The 17,318-nt window shown below is 39.2% G+C and overlaps 1 protein-coding gene across 8 annotated transcripts in view; it reads right to left on the minus strand.

Annotated features, from left to right (window-relative positions):
• The window catches only part of UGP2 (UDP-glucose pyrophosphorylase 2), a 58,256-nt gene that overhangs the window by 6,188 nt on the left and 34,750 nt on the right, over window positions 1–17,318 (minus strand). For 4 of the 8 annotated variants that reach the window (XM_081588376.1, XM_081588375.1, XM_081588378.1 and 1 more), the window contains exons 4-7: window positions 3,784–3,966; window positions 3,130–3,315; window positions 1,688–1,821; window positions 673–970 (exon numbers count right to left, since the gene is read on the minus strand). In XM_081588376.1, coding sequence (XP_081444502.1) covers window positions 673–970; window positions 1,688–1,821; window positions 3,130–3,315; window positions 3,784–3,966 — 801 coding nt within the window. The remainder of the gene's footprint in view (window positions 1–672; window positions 971–1,687; window positions 1,822–3,129; window positions 3,316–3,783; window positions 3,967–17,318) is intronic. The other 4 variants (XM_081588380.1, XM_081588379.1, XM_081588382.1 and 1 more) reach the window with 1 other exon arrangement.

The raw sequence follows: 17,318 nt of genomic DNA on the forward strand, positions 1-17,318 counted from the left end.
GCCTAGAGGCTGTGAGGTGCAGGAAAAGGGGAATGTTCACTCATGTGTTAGCAGGACATTTGCAAGACAAACAGAACCCAGCCCAAGGACCAGCCATAGTATCACACACTGCCCACTCTTCTTACTCCCTGAAGCTAAGTGGAAAACCTTGTGTATTATTCGATCAAAGGCCAAATATCACCACTAAACATGCAAAATGAAAAAAACTAATTTTTGCTTTGTATAAAACTGCTTTTTTTGTTTTGTAACAAAAGATATACAGTGATAAAATATATACAGAGAGAAATACATACTGTAGAAATAGAAGTACATTTTCATTAAAAGAACAATTAAAAACACTTAAGCATCCAACTAGAAGAATATTAATGGTTAGAACAAACACAGTGTTTTCACATATGTTTCAGGTAATCCTATAAATATGTGTGGAATTGTTTTTTAGTTAAAATTGCCCATATAGATTGTTTGAAAAAGAAAAATGATTTTACTACTATTAAATCTGGATGTATATACTCACTGTTATATCAGATAGAACTTAGGGTATTCTAGAACACTATCCCACTCTAGCTTACAGTGATGTTATCAAGTTTCTAAGCTTAGAAACTTTTCAATAAAGAATTGCAACTATGAAATGTGAAGATGTAAATCCCCAAACTGCTTCCTCTCAGTATTTACCTTTACATCCGCACGGGTTTTATTTGTGACTTCCATGACAAATTCACAAGGTTTTCCATTGGGTGGGTTCATGAGATGATTAAGAATATAAAGATCCACTGTGGCACCCAGATTATCTATGTTGGACACAAAAATATACTCTTTGCCTTCTCCTATAAAGGTGTCGAGCAAACCAGAGTTGTAGAAACTGGCATAAATATCTCCATGACCCGGAGGATACCAAGCTTCCGTATTTTCCCCTGAGTATGATACATTCTTTGCTACAGGCAGTAAAGATTCTTTATTAATCCTCGGGTACCTTAAGAAAACAAAATTTCTTTTTCAGTATCAACTCTCTAGAGTATTCCAGATCTTCAAGTAAAACAATGAATGTAAAGTTAAATAAAATGTCCCTCCTTTTCAATCCATCATAGTAATTTAATAGTAAGTGAATCCATTTAAGAAAATCTCTCATTATCTGTGTTGACCAAAAAACCAGCTTCCTACATAGTGATATTTGCTGCAAAAAAAAATTATTCCATGGTCATTCAGATGGGAAGACACCCCATATTTTTAAGATATTCATATGTTTTACGACTCTTCAAAAGGAAAGACATATTAAGTAAATTTTCTCAAACGTGTTTGGTGGTGGGGTTGTTCTTTTCCTTGAAAAAAAAGGAAATGCTCTCAATTTGGGAAATGCTGTCCATTCTTACCAACAGATATATTCAGGGGTGGTTCTCTTCCTTTCCCAGAAAATCAACAGCAAGTTGGTACTCAGGGATGTCTGCTTCTTACCACTTTTGAGAACCAAAATCTCAGGCAGATTCTCTTTTAAGAAGTTCAAGTTACATAACCACAGAGTGATTATAACTGCCACATATCTATTAACTAATGTTCAGCCTTTAAAGGCATTAAACACCTGTAGACAGTCTGGCACATGTACATCTTGAGGCTGCTCTGTTTAAACAAAACAAAGAAGTCCTTCTTTCCCAGAAGTAACATCCCCCAGAGTTAATTTTTTTACTCCTTGTACCTGCTTTGATTAAACGTGTAGATTTTCACACGACAGTGATTATACTTCTGTAGTATTTTTTTGGTATCTTCATCCGTGTTAAAAGAGTTCATTAGAACAAGAGGAACATCTGTATCGTAGGTTTTGTTCAAGTGCTATGGAGGAAAATGACAATCAGGTCACTCAGACTTACTATTCTTTTGCTTCAAAGTATAAAATTAACTCTCAATGGTTGATCACAAAATGTTCATATCATCTATAATAGCAAAATATATAGATTTGAAATAAACTATAACTAGCATCTTCACCATGTACTTGCTCATTAAATCACAATCCTATGAGACAGAAACTACTGTCTGCATTTTATGGATGGCTAAACTGAGGCCCAGAGAAGTGGCAGGTCAGTGGCAGAGCCAGGACACCCCTCCCAACCCCCACAGTCCAACTCTGGGGCTGTGTGCCCAGCCACAGTGCCCTATGGCCTCACTGGATGGGCAAACACAGACTAAGTATTTAAAGTACACTGTCACTGACTTCTCTTTTACATAGACTGTGTCCAAAGTACTGTGGGGATGAAAGTACAAATGTTACAAAGACATCTCCCTATTCTCAGGATTCATGTTAAGGACTGTGAATAATACTCTAACTGATATCTTTTCTATCTCTAGGAAGAGCTAAGAGGCAACACAAAGTGAGAAGAAAATACAGTCTTAGAAGTCAGACTGCCCTGTGTTCCCTGGTTGATTCTGCACTTACTAACTAGCTAGGGAGGCCTGGGCATAAATCAACCTCTCTGTGCCTTCGTTTCCTCATCTGTAAAATGGTGATGATAACAGTGTTTATCTTACAGAGTTGTTGAGAGGAACAAATGAGTCAATTCATGTAAAGAGCTCAGAATGATACTTAGTGTATAGTAAGTGCTGGATAAATGTTAGCTGCTGCTACTGCTATTGTAATGGTTGCTGGCACTGTATGAGAAACTAGGGATACAGAGGTGAAAAAGACAGGGGCCACTGCCCTTGAAGAGCTTATGGTCTATGATTAATGACTTTATAGTCTATGTAAAAGAGAAGTCAGTGACAGTTTTAGCATCCACGGTGCCCAGCCAGATACATGAAATTCTCCCCAGCCTCCAAAAGGGGGCTAATAAAGTCAGATCATCCCAGCTGTGATGAAGGCTCCCCCTAGAGAGGAGGGGAGAGAGGCAGGGAGATCAAAGGAGAATCTGAAGAGATCCAGAGATTCCAGAGCACAAATGCTATTTAAAGATCAAAAGCTTTCACATCACCCTAAGGATTTGCTTTTAGGAACACCAAACCTTTTTTTACACACTAATAAAGAGACTAAAGATAGCATGCTCCTTGACTAGCTCAAATCCGCATCTGTTATTTTCTAAGGTAACATTTACAGTAACCTGAAAACCATTTTGGTAGCTCATGGAAAGGCTCAACGTTCCTACTCACTTCGATTTGCTGAACAGTCAGATCCAGAAAGGTATTTTCATTCCTCACGCCAATCAGACTCTTTGGGCCTTTGCAGCCCATGCTGGTTCCCAAACCGCCATTGAGTTTCACCACCACCAGCTTGTTCAGCACAGAAGATACATTATCAGGTAAGCCCCTGGCCTTTATCTTCTCATAGGGCTGAATCTGAAAAAATTTTAAAAATTGTTAAGAGGTTAAATCAAACCATGCTTCCCTGAAGAGGTTTGCTTTTTCTGTCGAGTTTCAGCTACATTTCCTTTAATGTCCAGGGGCCTTCTGGTGCAAAATTAAGTTCTTATCAGCAACTTCCCTTGCACACAGAAGTAGTTCAGTGGTTCATTTACAGTACAATGGAGCACAAGAGGGGGAAAAGTTACAGTCTACAAATATTTAGGCTGGCTGGTGAGAACATCCTTCTCTTGGACTACCTTCAAAAGCACTGAATTCTCAATGTGCATCAACAATAGCAAACAGGATGCACAAACTCATTCGCATCTGTAAATGTTTCTGGTGCACTATGAGTCTACTTAGGTTCTGGAGAAGTATATATATGATCACGCAGTTCTGGGTAACATATTCCATGCAATTCCTGGAGACAGTGCCAAATATTCAAAGCAAGCTAACAATACCTGCCTTGTTATGGTTCACAAGGGTGTGTTTTTTTGCCATCTGAAAGTTTTTTTTTTCCAACAAAAGCAAGTTTGCCTGTAAACTTGCTGTGTAAACAGTAAAACAAGTTTGAAATGAGCACAGTGGCTTAATCTTCAATTTCTTTCTCACAGGAAAGGCATTATGACAGTGGAAGCTCAAATTCTTCTGTTAGAAGGAGAGGCACAAACAAGTCTAAACATCTTATAACAAGAACGGAGCTTTTAAAAAGATCACAGTATATTTTCTATCCATTTACAGAACATTTGTTGTTACTTTTCTTTTATGAAATAGGTCATCAAATGTACTCTTTAGTTACATCATGGTGGAAGATAGATAATACTTAAGGGGACTGAAGAAATAAAACCAAAACTCGTTCATCCTACAAAACGACCTATGCTCATTAGAAAACAACTCCCCACTCCCTCCTTTCTACCTTTCTACTTTCTATCTCCATGAGTCTGGCTACTCCAGGTGACTCAGACATGGAATCACCATGGACTTGTCTTTTGTGACTGATTTATTTCACTTAGCACAATGTCCTCAAGGTTTAATTAGCATTCTTTTTTTAAAGTGACTTATATGTTTCAGGAGATTCCAAATTAATGCACATTTTTCCAGACAAATGCTTTCATTTAATAAAGTTGATATTTGTGTATGCAGCAGATCTGAGAGGAGACTGATACAAAGAAATGGAACACAGGTTGACAGATTCTATGGCAAATAGAGCCTTATGTAACTTTTTTATTCCATTTGTAGGTATTAAAATTGAATAGAATACATGTTCTGAAGTCTTAGTTTAGTGAATCAGAAAATGGATTCTCTTCATTTGAATTTAAGGAACCGAATACACTCAACTTTGAATTAAAAGATTAAAAGAATGAAATATAATACTACAAGTGTAACCACGGTGCTAAAAGTATAAGTCTGAGAAAACACTGCTCTTTCAAATACAGGTGATACAGAATGGCAGGGCTTAGGGTCTCAGACACTACTCTACACCTCGGCTGTGAATTTTCCATTATCTCTTAGGAATGGGCAGCCTGTCATTTCAAGACAGAAACTTTACAAAAATGTAAACAATGTAAAAAGAAATTTCTTCATATTTAGGTATGTAGTCAAAAGATCAACAGGATAGCATTTTTCACCATTTTTGTCACCCTCCAGACACAGTGCTAAATGCAGCTGAGGAATTGAAATTTTAATTTTATTTAATATTAATGTAAATCAACATATATGGCTAGCAGCATGTGCAGTTCTAGATGGCCTGTTTAAAAATATCAACCAAACAATCAGAATTATGTTTCAGTTTGTTTTAATAAAACTCTGCCTAAATCCTTTTTTGTTCAATATAACCTTTTTTCTTTTTAACTTCAATGACACTGACTCATATCATCTGTGCAGATGAATTAAAAACCAAATGTCAATCTTGGAGTGTTAAAGTTTCACCAGGAGAGGAAAAAACCCCAACATCACATATATTCATGACAAAACATCTTTGATCCACATACAATAAAGAATATAAAGTATTTAGAGAAAAAAATGTTTTCTTCACATTAATCAAACTTCAAAACATGAATTTTACTAGAATGCTTTAAGAAGACAGTTCCTTACGACTGAGTCTATGGAGGCTAAACAAGCTTTTTCTTGTATCCCCCAAACTTATTCTCTATATAATGGTGATCATGTATCCTCCTTTATTCTCTATATAATGGTGATCAAAGGTCTCAGCCTCACAATGATTTTAACACTAGGCCATCTGCCTTCAGCCAAAGGTATATTAAATACACTTTTGGTCTTGATTCAAATCTTCCCAAGATTGGTATTTTGAGAACTTCAGTTTAAATTTAAAATGTACTTTTGAATTACCTTTCAAATATTTGGGGTGAAATAAGATAAGCTGATCCAAGGACAATATTAAATTCCAAAACTGAGCTAATGAAGACTTTTGGGCCCAGGTGCAGGCAACTCCCAAGTAGAAACTTGTTTACCATTTAGGTGGGAGCCCAAAATTCTCTGTGAAGTGCCTTATTTAGAACCTTGTACCCCAAGTTAAGTGGGCAGGGAGTCACCCAACCCCTACAAATGTCAAGGAACCATGGTTCTTTAGGTGGTGCTTTCAGTAATATCTACTTGTCTTGCTATAATATAGCAGCTAATTAAATACAGGCCCCACTGAAGAACTGACTGTTAACAAGAAAAGGACTATGGAGAGAAAGGGAAGAAGTCACAAGGTGTGAAGTAACAACGTACAGCCAGGGGGAAGATGTCCAGAGTCATCAAGTCAGCATTGCTATTCGAAGCCTCCACTTTCACTTACGTTTCAGCTTAAATCCACCCGACTCCGCACACAGACAGACACAAACACACAGAAAGGCACCATTCATGCACGGAAGGAAGCCAAGACAGTTTCGGTCTACAGCTTACTGCAGTTTAAATTAGGTGGCAAGCTCAGCTTTCATCACATAAATCACCCCATATACCAATACAAGTTCTCTCTGTTGGTGATGCTGTCCACACCCGCCACCCACCAGGGACCTCACCAAGCAATCCCACAGAGCTTGGTTTGTTTCCAGAGCCAAGAGGACCTGTGTTAGAAGACTGCTTGGCAACAGCTGAAGTTACGCTGGACACACCTAGTCAGAGGGACATTATTAGATCTGTCTTCCACTCTCCCCCTCTGAGCTCCCCCAGGAGAATGCACAAAGACATCCACTCAGGCAAAGATGGATGGCATTGGGAGACAACAGGGAGTACCATGCACTGCTGGATATGGCCTAGATGTTACTCTGACTGAGTCACTTTAATTAGTCACCAGTACTCTCCAGATGGCGTTAGTGGTAAAGAACCCGCCTGCTAATGCAGGAGAAGTAAGAGACACGGGTTCAGTCCTTGGTTGGGGAAGATCCTCTGTAGGAGGGTATGGCAACCCACTGCAGTATTCTTGCCTGGAGAATTCGATGGGCAGAGGAGCCTGGTGGGCTACAGTGCAAAGGGTCACAGTCAGACAGGCCTGAAATAGCACACACAGTGCTATCTCTGTGCTTTCAAGCCTGATCACCATGTTTCTCTTTCTCCAAGACATGAATAGAATTCAGTGTTCTAGCAAGATGTCTGTGGCATGTAAATATACAGCAGGGCAACCTCTACTGGTAAGGTGGGGCAAACCGCAGGAGGCTCCCTGCAAAATGTGCAGGGGAGACAAAACCACTCATGTTCTCCTCTCACTGGGAGAAAACTATGTGTCAAGTAATCAACTTCCTCTGGGGAATGAACAAAGAAAGTAACTGTGAAATTATGAAAAATCTTAATTTAAACAACATTCTTCCCTCTAGGATGTAATCTAGTTTTTCTGCAGAAACTGAAATATTTTTTAAAAGATCTTTTAAAACCTGTCTACTATGACCTGTACCTTGCCAAATCTGTTCACAACTTAGTTTCCAGTTAGAAGAAAAGCTGAATTCATTACACAGTCATGGAGACACACTGTTCCCATTAGCAATAGTATAACCCAGTTCTTGGTAGCATATTCCTGCTATTCCTGGAGACAGTGCCAAATACCCAAAACAAGCTAACAGTACCTGCCCTGTTATGGTTCACAAGGGTATGATTATTGAGAAAGTTTTTTTTTTTTTCCCAACAAAAGCAAATTTTCCAAAAAAAAAATGAGCCGTGTAAACAGTAAAACAAGTTTGAAATGACATTCCATATGTACAGGAAGTGTTCCAAGAACATTAGTGCATTCATCAAACCCTCATTGCACAGCCTCTGTGTTCCAAGGCCTGTGCTAGGTGCTTTCTCACTTTGTCTCTTCATTTCACATTTCTAAAGGTAACAACCAAAATCTGGGTCATGTGAACGCTCCAACCAATTACCTAGACCAGAGATTTGTTTTCTTGTTCAGGAAAAGCTGGCAAATCACGTACATTATCACATGATCCACCAGCAAACTTGCCAACACCTTGTCAGCCACCAAGATAAGCTCAGCTCCTATTCACATGGCGAACAAAACCATCCCCTACAACAGTGCCCTGGACCTTCTGCCTCCAGAACAGATCCTCAGGACCTTCCTGCATCACCACCTCTGTTGCTTCCCCTTTCTTCTGGTCACAGCTGTCCCCTGCCCCAAAGTAATCTCTCTGCTAGCGCCCACCTAAGATGCCCACTTCATCAATCTCCCAGCATCAGAGTTAGCCTTTCCCTATCTATTCCTTTAAAAAACAAAGAAAATAGCAAAGCATACACTCACCCCTTTCTGTCCTTTTTTCTCCATCTTCTTAAAGTCAAAGCTCCTTTGAAAAGTTGCTGCACTCACCTCTACTTCCTCACCTCACCTCTTTTTCACTCACCTGCTGCAATCTCGTTTTCTCCATAGTTCAGTGAACTGCTCTTACCAAGGTCATCAACATCCTCCTTCTTGCTAAATCTGGTCAATAATAACAATGTTTCTCGTAAACTTGAGCTCTCAGCTGCATCTGAGACAAGTGACCACTCCCTAGACTTTGAAATGCTCTCTTCTTGACTTCTGAAGCGCTACATTCTATTTTCCCTCTCTTTCTGCCTGTTCCTTTTCAAGTTCCTTCTAAGTAGACTTCCTCTTTCTGGAAATCTGCTCCTGTCTCTGTGGCACCAGTTCATACTCAACTGCCAAGCCAAGTGCCTGCTCACACGTGACCAATGACTGAGGCCCATCAGCCTCAGGAAACTGTCTCTGTTGCCACGGCTGCCATCCCACCTACCCCTCATCAATGCAGTGGCCTCCGGTCACCTTAACTCCCTCCACCTTAGAGAGGGGGAGGTGGAGGTCACCTTAACCTCCACCTTGCAGGTGGTGATCTTTTGGAAAAGAGAATTTGAAGATGTTTCTCTCCTGATTACATCATTCACAAAACAAAGCAATGACACAGCATAGCAGAGATTATTAGCTGCCTACCCCAATGTCATTTTCCCCCTCCCATTTTAGAACCCTGATTTTCAGCTGGGCACACCACCACCCCAAATAAAAGACCACATGTCCAGCTTCGCTTGGAGCTATTTGTGTCAAAGTCCTGGTCACTGAGATTAACTGGAAGTGAGCTGAAAGATTCCCAGGAAGTCTCTGTGAAAGGGCAGGGGACAACATGCCCTTCCTCCTCCTTCCTGCTGTGTGGAACGAAGACACGGTGACTAGAGTTCATTCCGGCGGCCACTGGGGACCGTAAGGAGATGTGCTGAGGATGGCAGAGGGGCAAGACAATGCATGTGAAGTGCTAAGCATAGTGTATGGCCCACAGGAAGACTACAAGGGCTGGCTGTGCTAGCACTACATCACCAATTCAGACACATTCTCTACCCCACCTCACGTTTTAACACTTCTAAAACCAGGATGAATCATACAGCCAGTGAGATCTTATCAATTGTTTGCACTTTTTTCCTTTCTCAGTTCAGTTCGGTCGCACAGTCATGTCCAACTCTTTGAAACCCCATGAACTGCAGCACGCCAGGTCTCCCTGTCCATCACCAACTCCCGGAGTTTATCCAAACCCATGTCCATCAGGTCGATGATGCCATCCAGCCATCTCATCCTCTGTCTTCCCCTTCTTCTCCTGCCCCCAATCCTTCCCAGCATCAGGGTCTTTCCAGTGAGTCAACTCTTTGCATAAGGTGGCCAAAGTATCGGAGTTTCAGCTTCAACATCAGTCCTTCCAGTGAACACCCAGGACTGATCTCCTTTCTCAGCAGTACATAAAAGGTACACCTTATAATCAATGGCACAAATTTCATAAATATGGTATTGAATCTCTCTCTGCTCCAAGTCACCAACCAGCTCAGAAATCTCCCAGGTACAGGTTCTACCTCATCACTCTCCAGTTATGTGTAGCCTGAGGACAGTTTCAAGACAAGGGTCAACAAACTATAGCCTGTGGGACAGCTGGACCTACGGCCTGTTTTCACAGAGAGTTACTGGAAGGCAGCTGCTCCTGTAAGTTTACACAGCGTCTATGGCTGATTTCATGGTATGGTGGCTGAAGTGAACAGTTGTGACAGGGACTGCACAGCCTAAAATATTCACCATCTGGTCCTTTACAGAAAAGGTCTGCCAAACCCTGGTTTAAGACAGTCTTCCATGGTGATAAAAACCCAAGTTTTGATAACATCTCTGCCTGTTCAAACTTTGCTCCTCCTAAGGCTCCGTGCTGGCTAAGGATTTCTCAGGATGGCCAGAGAGCTGAAGCTGCCACAGGCGATGTTGGCCTGTGGCACCACTGGCAACAGCACGGCCACAGAACAATCCCCCGGGGTTTTTTCATCTCCTCATATTCATCCAGGAAAGCAAAACGAAAGATTTGTAGTTGGTAGCAGAACTCGGGCAACTTTCAAAACAATAGAAAGAAAACCTAAGATTAAAAAGACCTTTATCTACTTACATGAGGGTCGAATTCATAGAGACAGAAAGCAGAATGGTGGTTGCCACAGGCTTGGGGGAAGGGGAAAGGGGAAGTGGTATTTAATGGGTACAGAGTTTTGGTTTTGCAAGCTGAAAAAGTTCTGGAGACTGCACAAGGGGAATATATTTAACCCTACTGAGGTGCACACTTAAAAATGGTCAAGATAGTAGACATTGTTATGAGTATTTTACCACAATTAGAAGAATTTTTTAAAAAGTCAGTCTTCTGTGTGCATGTACATGTGCAGCTATACATATACACTCTGTCAAGGCATCAGAGAACCACAGAACAAAATCACTTTGTGTTACCCTCATACGACCAGGAGTGAATCTGACAAAGCCCTCACTTCCTGCTTCAGGTACTACCAGCTGCTATCAGTAATTATTACACTGTCCCCCAGTTTGTCTGTTTGGTGCTCCGTATATGTTACATGCCTGTAAACTCCAGGAAGGCAGTACCAGCCGTAGGTGCGCCCTTTCCCATATCCATCACCTTTAATTATGTGCCATGCTCATTAGTAGCACTCACTTGTTGAGTAGGTTAGTGAATAAATGAATGGAACAAAGAGAGCTGTTACTAAATGAAATCTATTCTCTGGAACTTAGTTTTTATCTTATTAAATACTAAGTGTCAAACAACGGTGGTGTCATTATTAATTAGAAAGCTGATTACAAACAACCATTATTTTAATTTTTAAAAAGTACTGAATTAGGATACATCACATACAATTTTCATAAAGAAAACCTAAATCTAAAACTATGCTCTGCATAAAAAAAAAATTTTTACAAGCCATAATTTAGTGTCATAATTTAAAAAGATCTCTCTATGATAAAGAAACAAATAGAATGATCACATACTAAAATTATAAGCTGAGCCTGGAAAAGTACATTTCCTAAGAAAGTTCTTTTGTCTTCTTCCACTTATAAATTATAAAAACACAGGACAAACTATCAAATCAAGTATGTATTTTAATTTTGCCAGATATTAATTCCTACATCTTTTGAGTTTTTTAAATTAATTTTAATTATTCTAAAGTATATGTCAAAGAGACCTACAGACAGGAAAACATGAGGGTAATTTTACCAGTAATAGAAGAAAACCAGCTGTCCTATTCATACACTGAGTCTACACATATCCAAAAGCAAAAATCTGTAACAGAGAGCAAGTAAACAAGTCCTTTCAAAGAATAAATCAGAAGTCTTAGCAACAACACTGTTTTCTAAACAGTTATACTCATCAGCACCAATCCAACAATTCACATACATACAGTATCCTCCACTACAATCTGCTATCTCAGTTACTAAAGTCGACATTAGCAAAAATCTCAGAAAGAACCAGGAGCCAGATTCATAGAAATCACTTATTTTCATCTTAAGTCTCATATTGCCCTCTCGGGGGAGCAGAACTTGAATACTGTGCCTTTTTGTTATATAAAGGTAAGGATCATAGCAACTCAAATCCAATAACCAACAACTAATACAAATAAGCTAAAGGAAAAATCAACCTAAATATCTAATAAAAATTTTAAAGTATTTTTCATCTCAACTGGCAAACAGTTTTAAAAATAGTAATACTTAATGTTTTAATAAATATAGCAAGACTGACAATAAAATAGATTGTAAGTCTCTACTAAATGCTAGTTTAGAGAGGCCTTTCCTTTCTCTGCCTATTCTAGCTAAAATATTACCTCTACTCCCTCACTCCCTGTACCCTTACCTTTCTTTTTTCATGTCACTTATCACTACTTGAAATTACATTTCATATCTTTTACTGTCTACACCTCGACTAGAGGTTTCTAGATACTAGAAAGTAGATGAAGGCAGGGCTTTATTAGTATAGTTCTCTACTAACACACAGTTGGCACTCAAAATACAGCTCAAAACTAATGTGAACAGGAGTACAAACTGGAAAGCAATTTGAAATGCCTAACCAGAAACTTAAAATAAGTTTATAGCCTCTGAACACAAAACCATTTCTGAATATTTATTATTAGAAATAATTATGAGATGCAAGGATTTATATATAAGTATATTCACTACAGGGTTCTTATAACAGCAAACAAGCAAGAGTTAACCTACATGTCCAACTACAGGAGACTCTCCAGAAGGAACACAGGCACTGACACATTTGTACAAACTCCCAGCTCTCACACTTCTGACAACTGTTTCTACTAATACCTTTCCTTCAAGTGGTGAGTTAGAGTCATTATCTTATTTCTGACCATTAAAAACTTAAGAAAAAACATTTGATTTCCAAAGTTTTGCCATGCCCAATGACAAGTGACCAAAGAATCCTATAATGGTCATCAGCTATCCTTCCTATAGTTTCACCTAAGCTTTGATAATACAATGCCAAGAACACTTTACAAAGCCTCCCCTGCTCACTAAACCTTACACTCAACAATGAACACACAGATCCTTTAAATACCTAAACATCCACACAGTATAAGAATGAGAGCCCAATTCTTTTAATAGCTACCATAGTCCTCTGAAACAAGGCCAATCCTTCTTATCTATCTTGAGTTCAGTAGATAAAAAATCCATAAATATGGATGGAGTTGCCAGTTAAAGACAATTCTACATATATCCTAGGGCTTTCACTATGTGGATCTTCAATGTAACTCATACATCAGTAGAGTTAATCATTTTCATAACAGAGCACATTAGTTTTTTAGCCACAGGAGCACAGACCTGTAATCCAGAAAGTTAAAGAATTTCCTAAATTTTATCTCTGCAATCAGGAAAAATCATTAGAGATAGATGAACTTTATTATAACAAAAATTGCAAACTACCAATCCATTTGACACTAGAGAATTATAGGGATGGAAATTATGGTTCACTTACTTGGAATATTTTGCAAAAACTAAGAAACATAGAAAGAATTAAAGTATTCATGATCATAAATAAAATATATATCAAATTTAAAATACTGATAAATATACTGATAAAAATCTATTCATAATCAAAGACAAAGAATATTTAAATATGAAAGTTACAGAATTTTAAAAAGAAATACCATCTGTAACCTTAATACAATTCTGTTGTTTTCACTGTGTCCAGGATAGCACCTGACATCTAATAGGTATTTAGTAAATACTTGTTGAATGTAAATATTTATTCAATTCAGATGAGTCGCTCAGTCACGTCCGACTCTTTGTGACTCCATGGACTGCAGCATGCCAGGCTTCCCTGTCCATCACCAACTCCCACAGCTTGTTCAAACTCATGTCCATTGAGTCGGTGACACCATCCAATCATTTCATCCTCTGTTGTTCCCTTTCCCTCCTGCCTTCAATCTTTCCCAGCAAACATTTATTACTGAGTAAACGCAAATGCTTTACATGCAGTCTCAATAGTAGTCATTAAAATCTTACTTTTTTTAGGTCTACTTTTTACGAGTGAGGAGACTGAGACTTAGAGCAGTTAAATAACCTGCTGAACGTTACGTGGCTAAGTAATGAAGCTGGGATTTAAAACTCTTATCTGTATTCTTGACCTCACTGCCCTTACAGTAAAACTGGAAAAAATAAAAAAGTACACTGAAGGCAGAATGAACTCAGCATGCACCTTGAGGTGGTTTTGTAATGGTGGAATATATTAATGATTGACACTGAGCATGAGGTAATTTCTCACATACCCACTGACTAAGTGTATGACTAAGAATATTACAGCTCAATAGCATGAGATTAGAGACTTTCAGAGGCTTCCCAAGTGACTTACTGGTAGAAGACCCTGCCTGCCAATCTAGGAGTCACAGTAGACGTGGATTCTATCCCTGGTTCAGGAAGATCCCCTGGAGGAGGAAATGGCAACCCACTCCAGTATTCTTGCCTGGAGAATCCCATGGACAGATGAACCTGGTGGGTACAGTCCATGGGGTTGCAAAGAGTAGGACATGACTGAGCAACTGAGCATGCATGCAGAGACTTTTAAAGTATAAAAAACTGCACAATACATATCATTAATGTATAGAAACTAAACTGCAAGGAAGTCATTAGCCCTTACAAAGGGTGTTGAAAAAACAAAAAGAAAACAGGAAAAATAAGGAAGCAGTCACTTCTTCAGTGGTGACCAAGAACTACAAGAAATTGGAATTTCTGATATAATTCAGAATGAGTGAGCCACTCATCACTTACCTCCTAAAAATACATTCCAACCAGCCTCTTGAACAAGGCTAAGAACCTCTCACCTCCTGTATTTTCCAGCATCTTCTTAGCTCAGCCTAATGGATCCCCTCCGAATTGACAATGAATTGCAGACATGATCCCTACTTACCTTGTCTAGTCTCAGTTCTAATGTTACCTCTTCATCTCTGACTTGCTTAGGACTTTTTAACTTGTTGACTACTCTTTTCCTGCTACACTTGTACCAGAAACCCATCTATCCAAAACACTCTAGGACAGGTAGGCAGTTAATTTAAAAAGCAAGTTCAAACATGGAACGATGAAAAGTTTTAGATACTTAAATTACTTCAGCTTTTTACAAATAATAATACAATCATTCACAGAGATCTTTTCCTTTGGTATGATATAGATCTGCTGATCAGAGCTGTCAACTTATGTAACCACACCAATAATACACCATCTGTGATTTCCAGTTTCATTTCTTCAAAGTGGACTAAGAACTTAGTCAACTGTGAAATAATCTGCATGCAGAAGAATCATTCTAGACTGATTTTCTCAATGTTTCATACTTATCATATTCACCTAATTACTTTTTTTCTTTTAGGCTACTCATTTTTATCCAATTTTCTCAAAGCATTCAACACAATTTTCATGGAAATAACTTTTTAAAATTTAAGCCCATTTCATTGGTGTACATAAAATTAATTACATCATTACAAAAACATAACTAGTATTAACAAGTTTTGGAACACAATTAAGTTTTGGTGAACAAACCACTCCACTTAGTAAGACAGAACTTATAAAGAATAGACCCAAGCATTCATAGAAAGTGGCGAACACCAGCTAATCTCTCTAGGACAGAAGCTAGTTAGTGAACTGTCTCTGAAACTACCCTCATAGCTTTTGTACTATAACCACATCTTTGTGTAAATTGAGAATTCCCCACTAAACCAAAAATTCAAAAAATGCATGCCTGTGTTGTTGATCCCTTTAACCCTCCAGGCAGCTGCACAGAGCCTGAGGCAGCAAGAGCCCTCCTCCTAGCTAAACACACTCTCACATTTACCACATTCGTTTTCTGTGTATGTCATTACATGGGAAAGTTTGGGAAGCACTGCAAAAGCCGTAAGCTATTTAAGAGAAGTGATTGTCTTTATTTTTGCATTCCCAATAATTAAATTAGTGGATATTTGATAAATTCGTAGAATAAAAGTAATAAGTAAAAGAGACCCTTCATAGCCTCCCACAGTGACTACAGGTAAACAAGACTTCAGCCAGGGAGACAGACGTGACCACTGAACTTAGCATGGGTCAGGACAGCAACAATGGGAAATTAGCCTTAAGAATAATCTTATTTACTTACATATTTCTAAATTTTTTCTCTCCCACCAGAATGAAGCTCCAATGAGTGTTGGGTCCTTGTCTATCTTGTTCACTTGTATTCTGATACATAGAAAAATGCTTACCACTCAGTAGCCATGTAGCCATTTAATAGATACTTGTTAAATGTGTTGCTATTAGAATTTCAAAGTGAGGAATTTGAAGTTCCAAGGGAAGAGATAGAGCCTACTCAACAGTGCTGCTCAAGGAAAGATGGAGTAGTGATAGAAAAGCCACACTTTAAAGGCTTTCAAGTTCCTTTCAAAACACGGATGGCAACTGGTGATTGCTCTATAACATACCAGGGTGGTTAAGAGCTTGAGCTCAGGCAGATCTGGGCCTAAAGTCTGTTTCTGCCCCTTACTTCTGTTTCTGCCCCTTCAGTTCAGTACAGTTCAGTCGCTCAGTCGTGTCCGCCTCTTTGCGACCCCACGAACCGCAGCACGCCAGGCCTCCTTGTCCATCACTAACTCCTGGAGTCCACCCAAACCCATGTCCATTGAGTTGGTGATGCCATCCAACCATCTCACGCTCTGTCATCCCCTTCTTCTCCTGCCCTCAATCTTTCCCAGCATCAAGGTCTTTTCCAATGAGTCAGCTCTTCGTATCAGGTGGCTACAGTATTGGAGTTTCAGCTTCAACATCAGTCCTTCCAATGAATACCCAGGACTGATTTCCTTTAGGATGGACTGGTTGGATCTCCTTGCAGTCCAAGGGACTCTCAAGAGTCTTCTCCAACACCACAGTTCAAAAGCATCAATTCTTCGGCGCTCAGCTTTCTTCCCAGTCCAACTCTCATATCCATATACGACTACTGGAAAAACCATAGCCTTGACTAGACGGACCTTTGTTGACAAAGTAATGTCTCTGCTTTTTAATATGCTGTCTAGGCTGGTCATAACTTTCCTTCCAAGGAGTAAGTGTCTTTTAATTTCATTGCTGCAATCACCATCTGCAGTGATTTTGGAGCCCAGAAAAATAAAGTCAGCTACTCTTTCCACTGTTTCCCCATCTATTTGCCATGAAGTGATGGGACCAGATGCCATGATCTTAGTTTTCTGAATGTTGAGCTTTAAGCCAGCTTTTTCACTCTCCTCTTTCACTTTCATCAAGAGGCTCTTTAGTTCTTCTTCACTTTCTGCCTTAAGGGTGGTGTTATCTGCATATCTGAGGTTATTGATATTTCTCCCAGCAATCTTGATTCCAGCTTGTGCTTCCTCCAGCCCAGCATTTCTCATGATGTACTCTGCATATAAGTTAAATAAGCAGGGTGACAATATACAGCCTTGATGTAATCTTTTTCCTATTTGGAACCAGTCGGTTGTTTCATGTCCAGTTCTAACTGTTGCTTCCTGACCTGCATACTTAATAGCTAAGTAAACCACTCAGTCTTGGAATTTTCTATTGTGAAACAGAGATAACAGTGAGCTCCTACAATCATTTGAAGATCTTATAAGAAAATGCACCTGAGGGCAATGCTTGGCACATTACTGTAAAACAAATGTCTGCTGTTACTGCTGTTTTTCCTGTTGTTGACAAGCACACAAAGTACACCACATTCTGTGCACCAGGGATAAAGACAGGACTG

Source organism: Giraffa tippelskirchi, chromosome 4 (assembly GCF_054371585.1).
Source record: "Giraffa tippelskirchi isolate mGirTip1 chromosome 4, T2T-mGirTip1v1.2.pri, whole genome shotgun sequence".
Taxonomy (NCBI): Eukaryota; Metazoa; Chordata; class Mammalia; order Artiodactyla; family Giraffidae; genus Giraffa; species Giraffa tippelskirchi.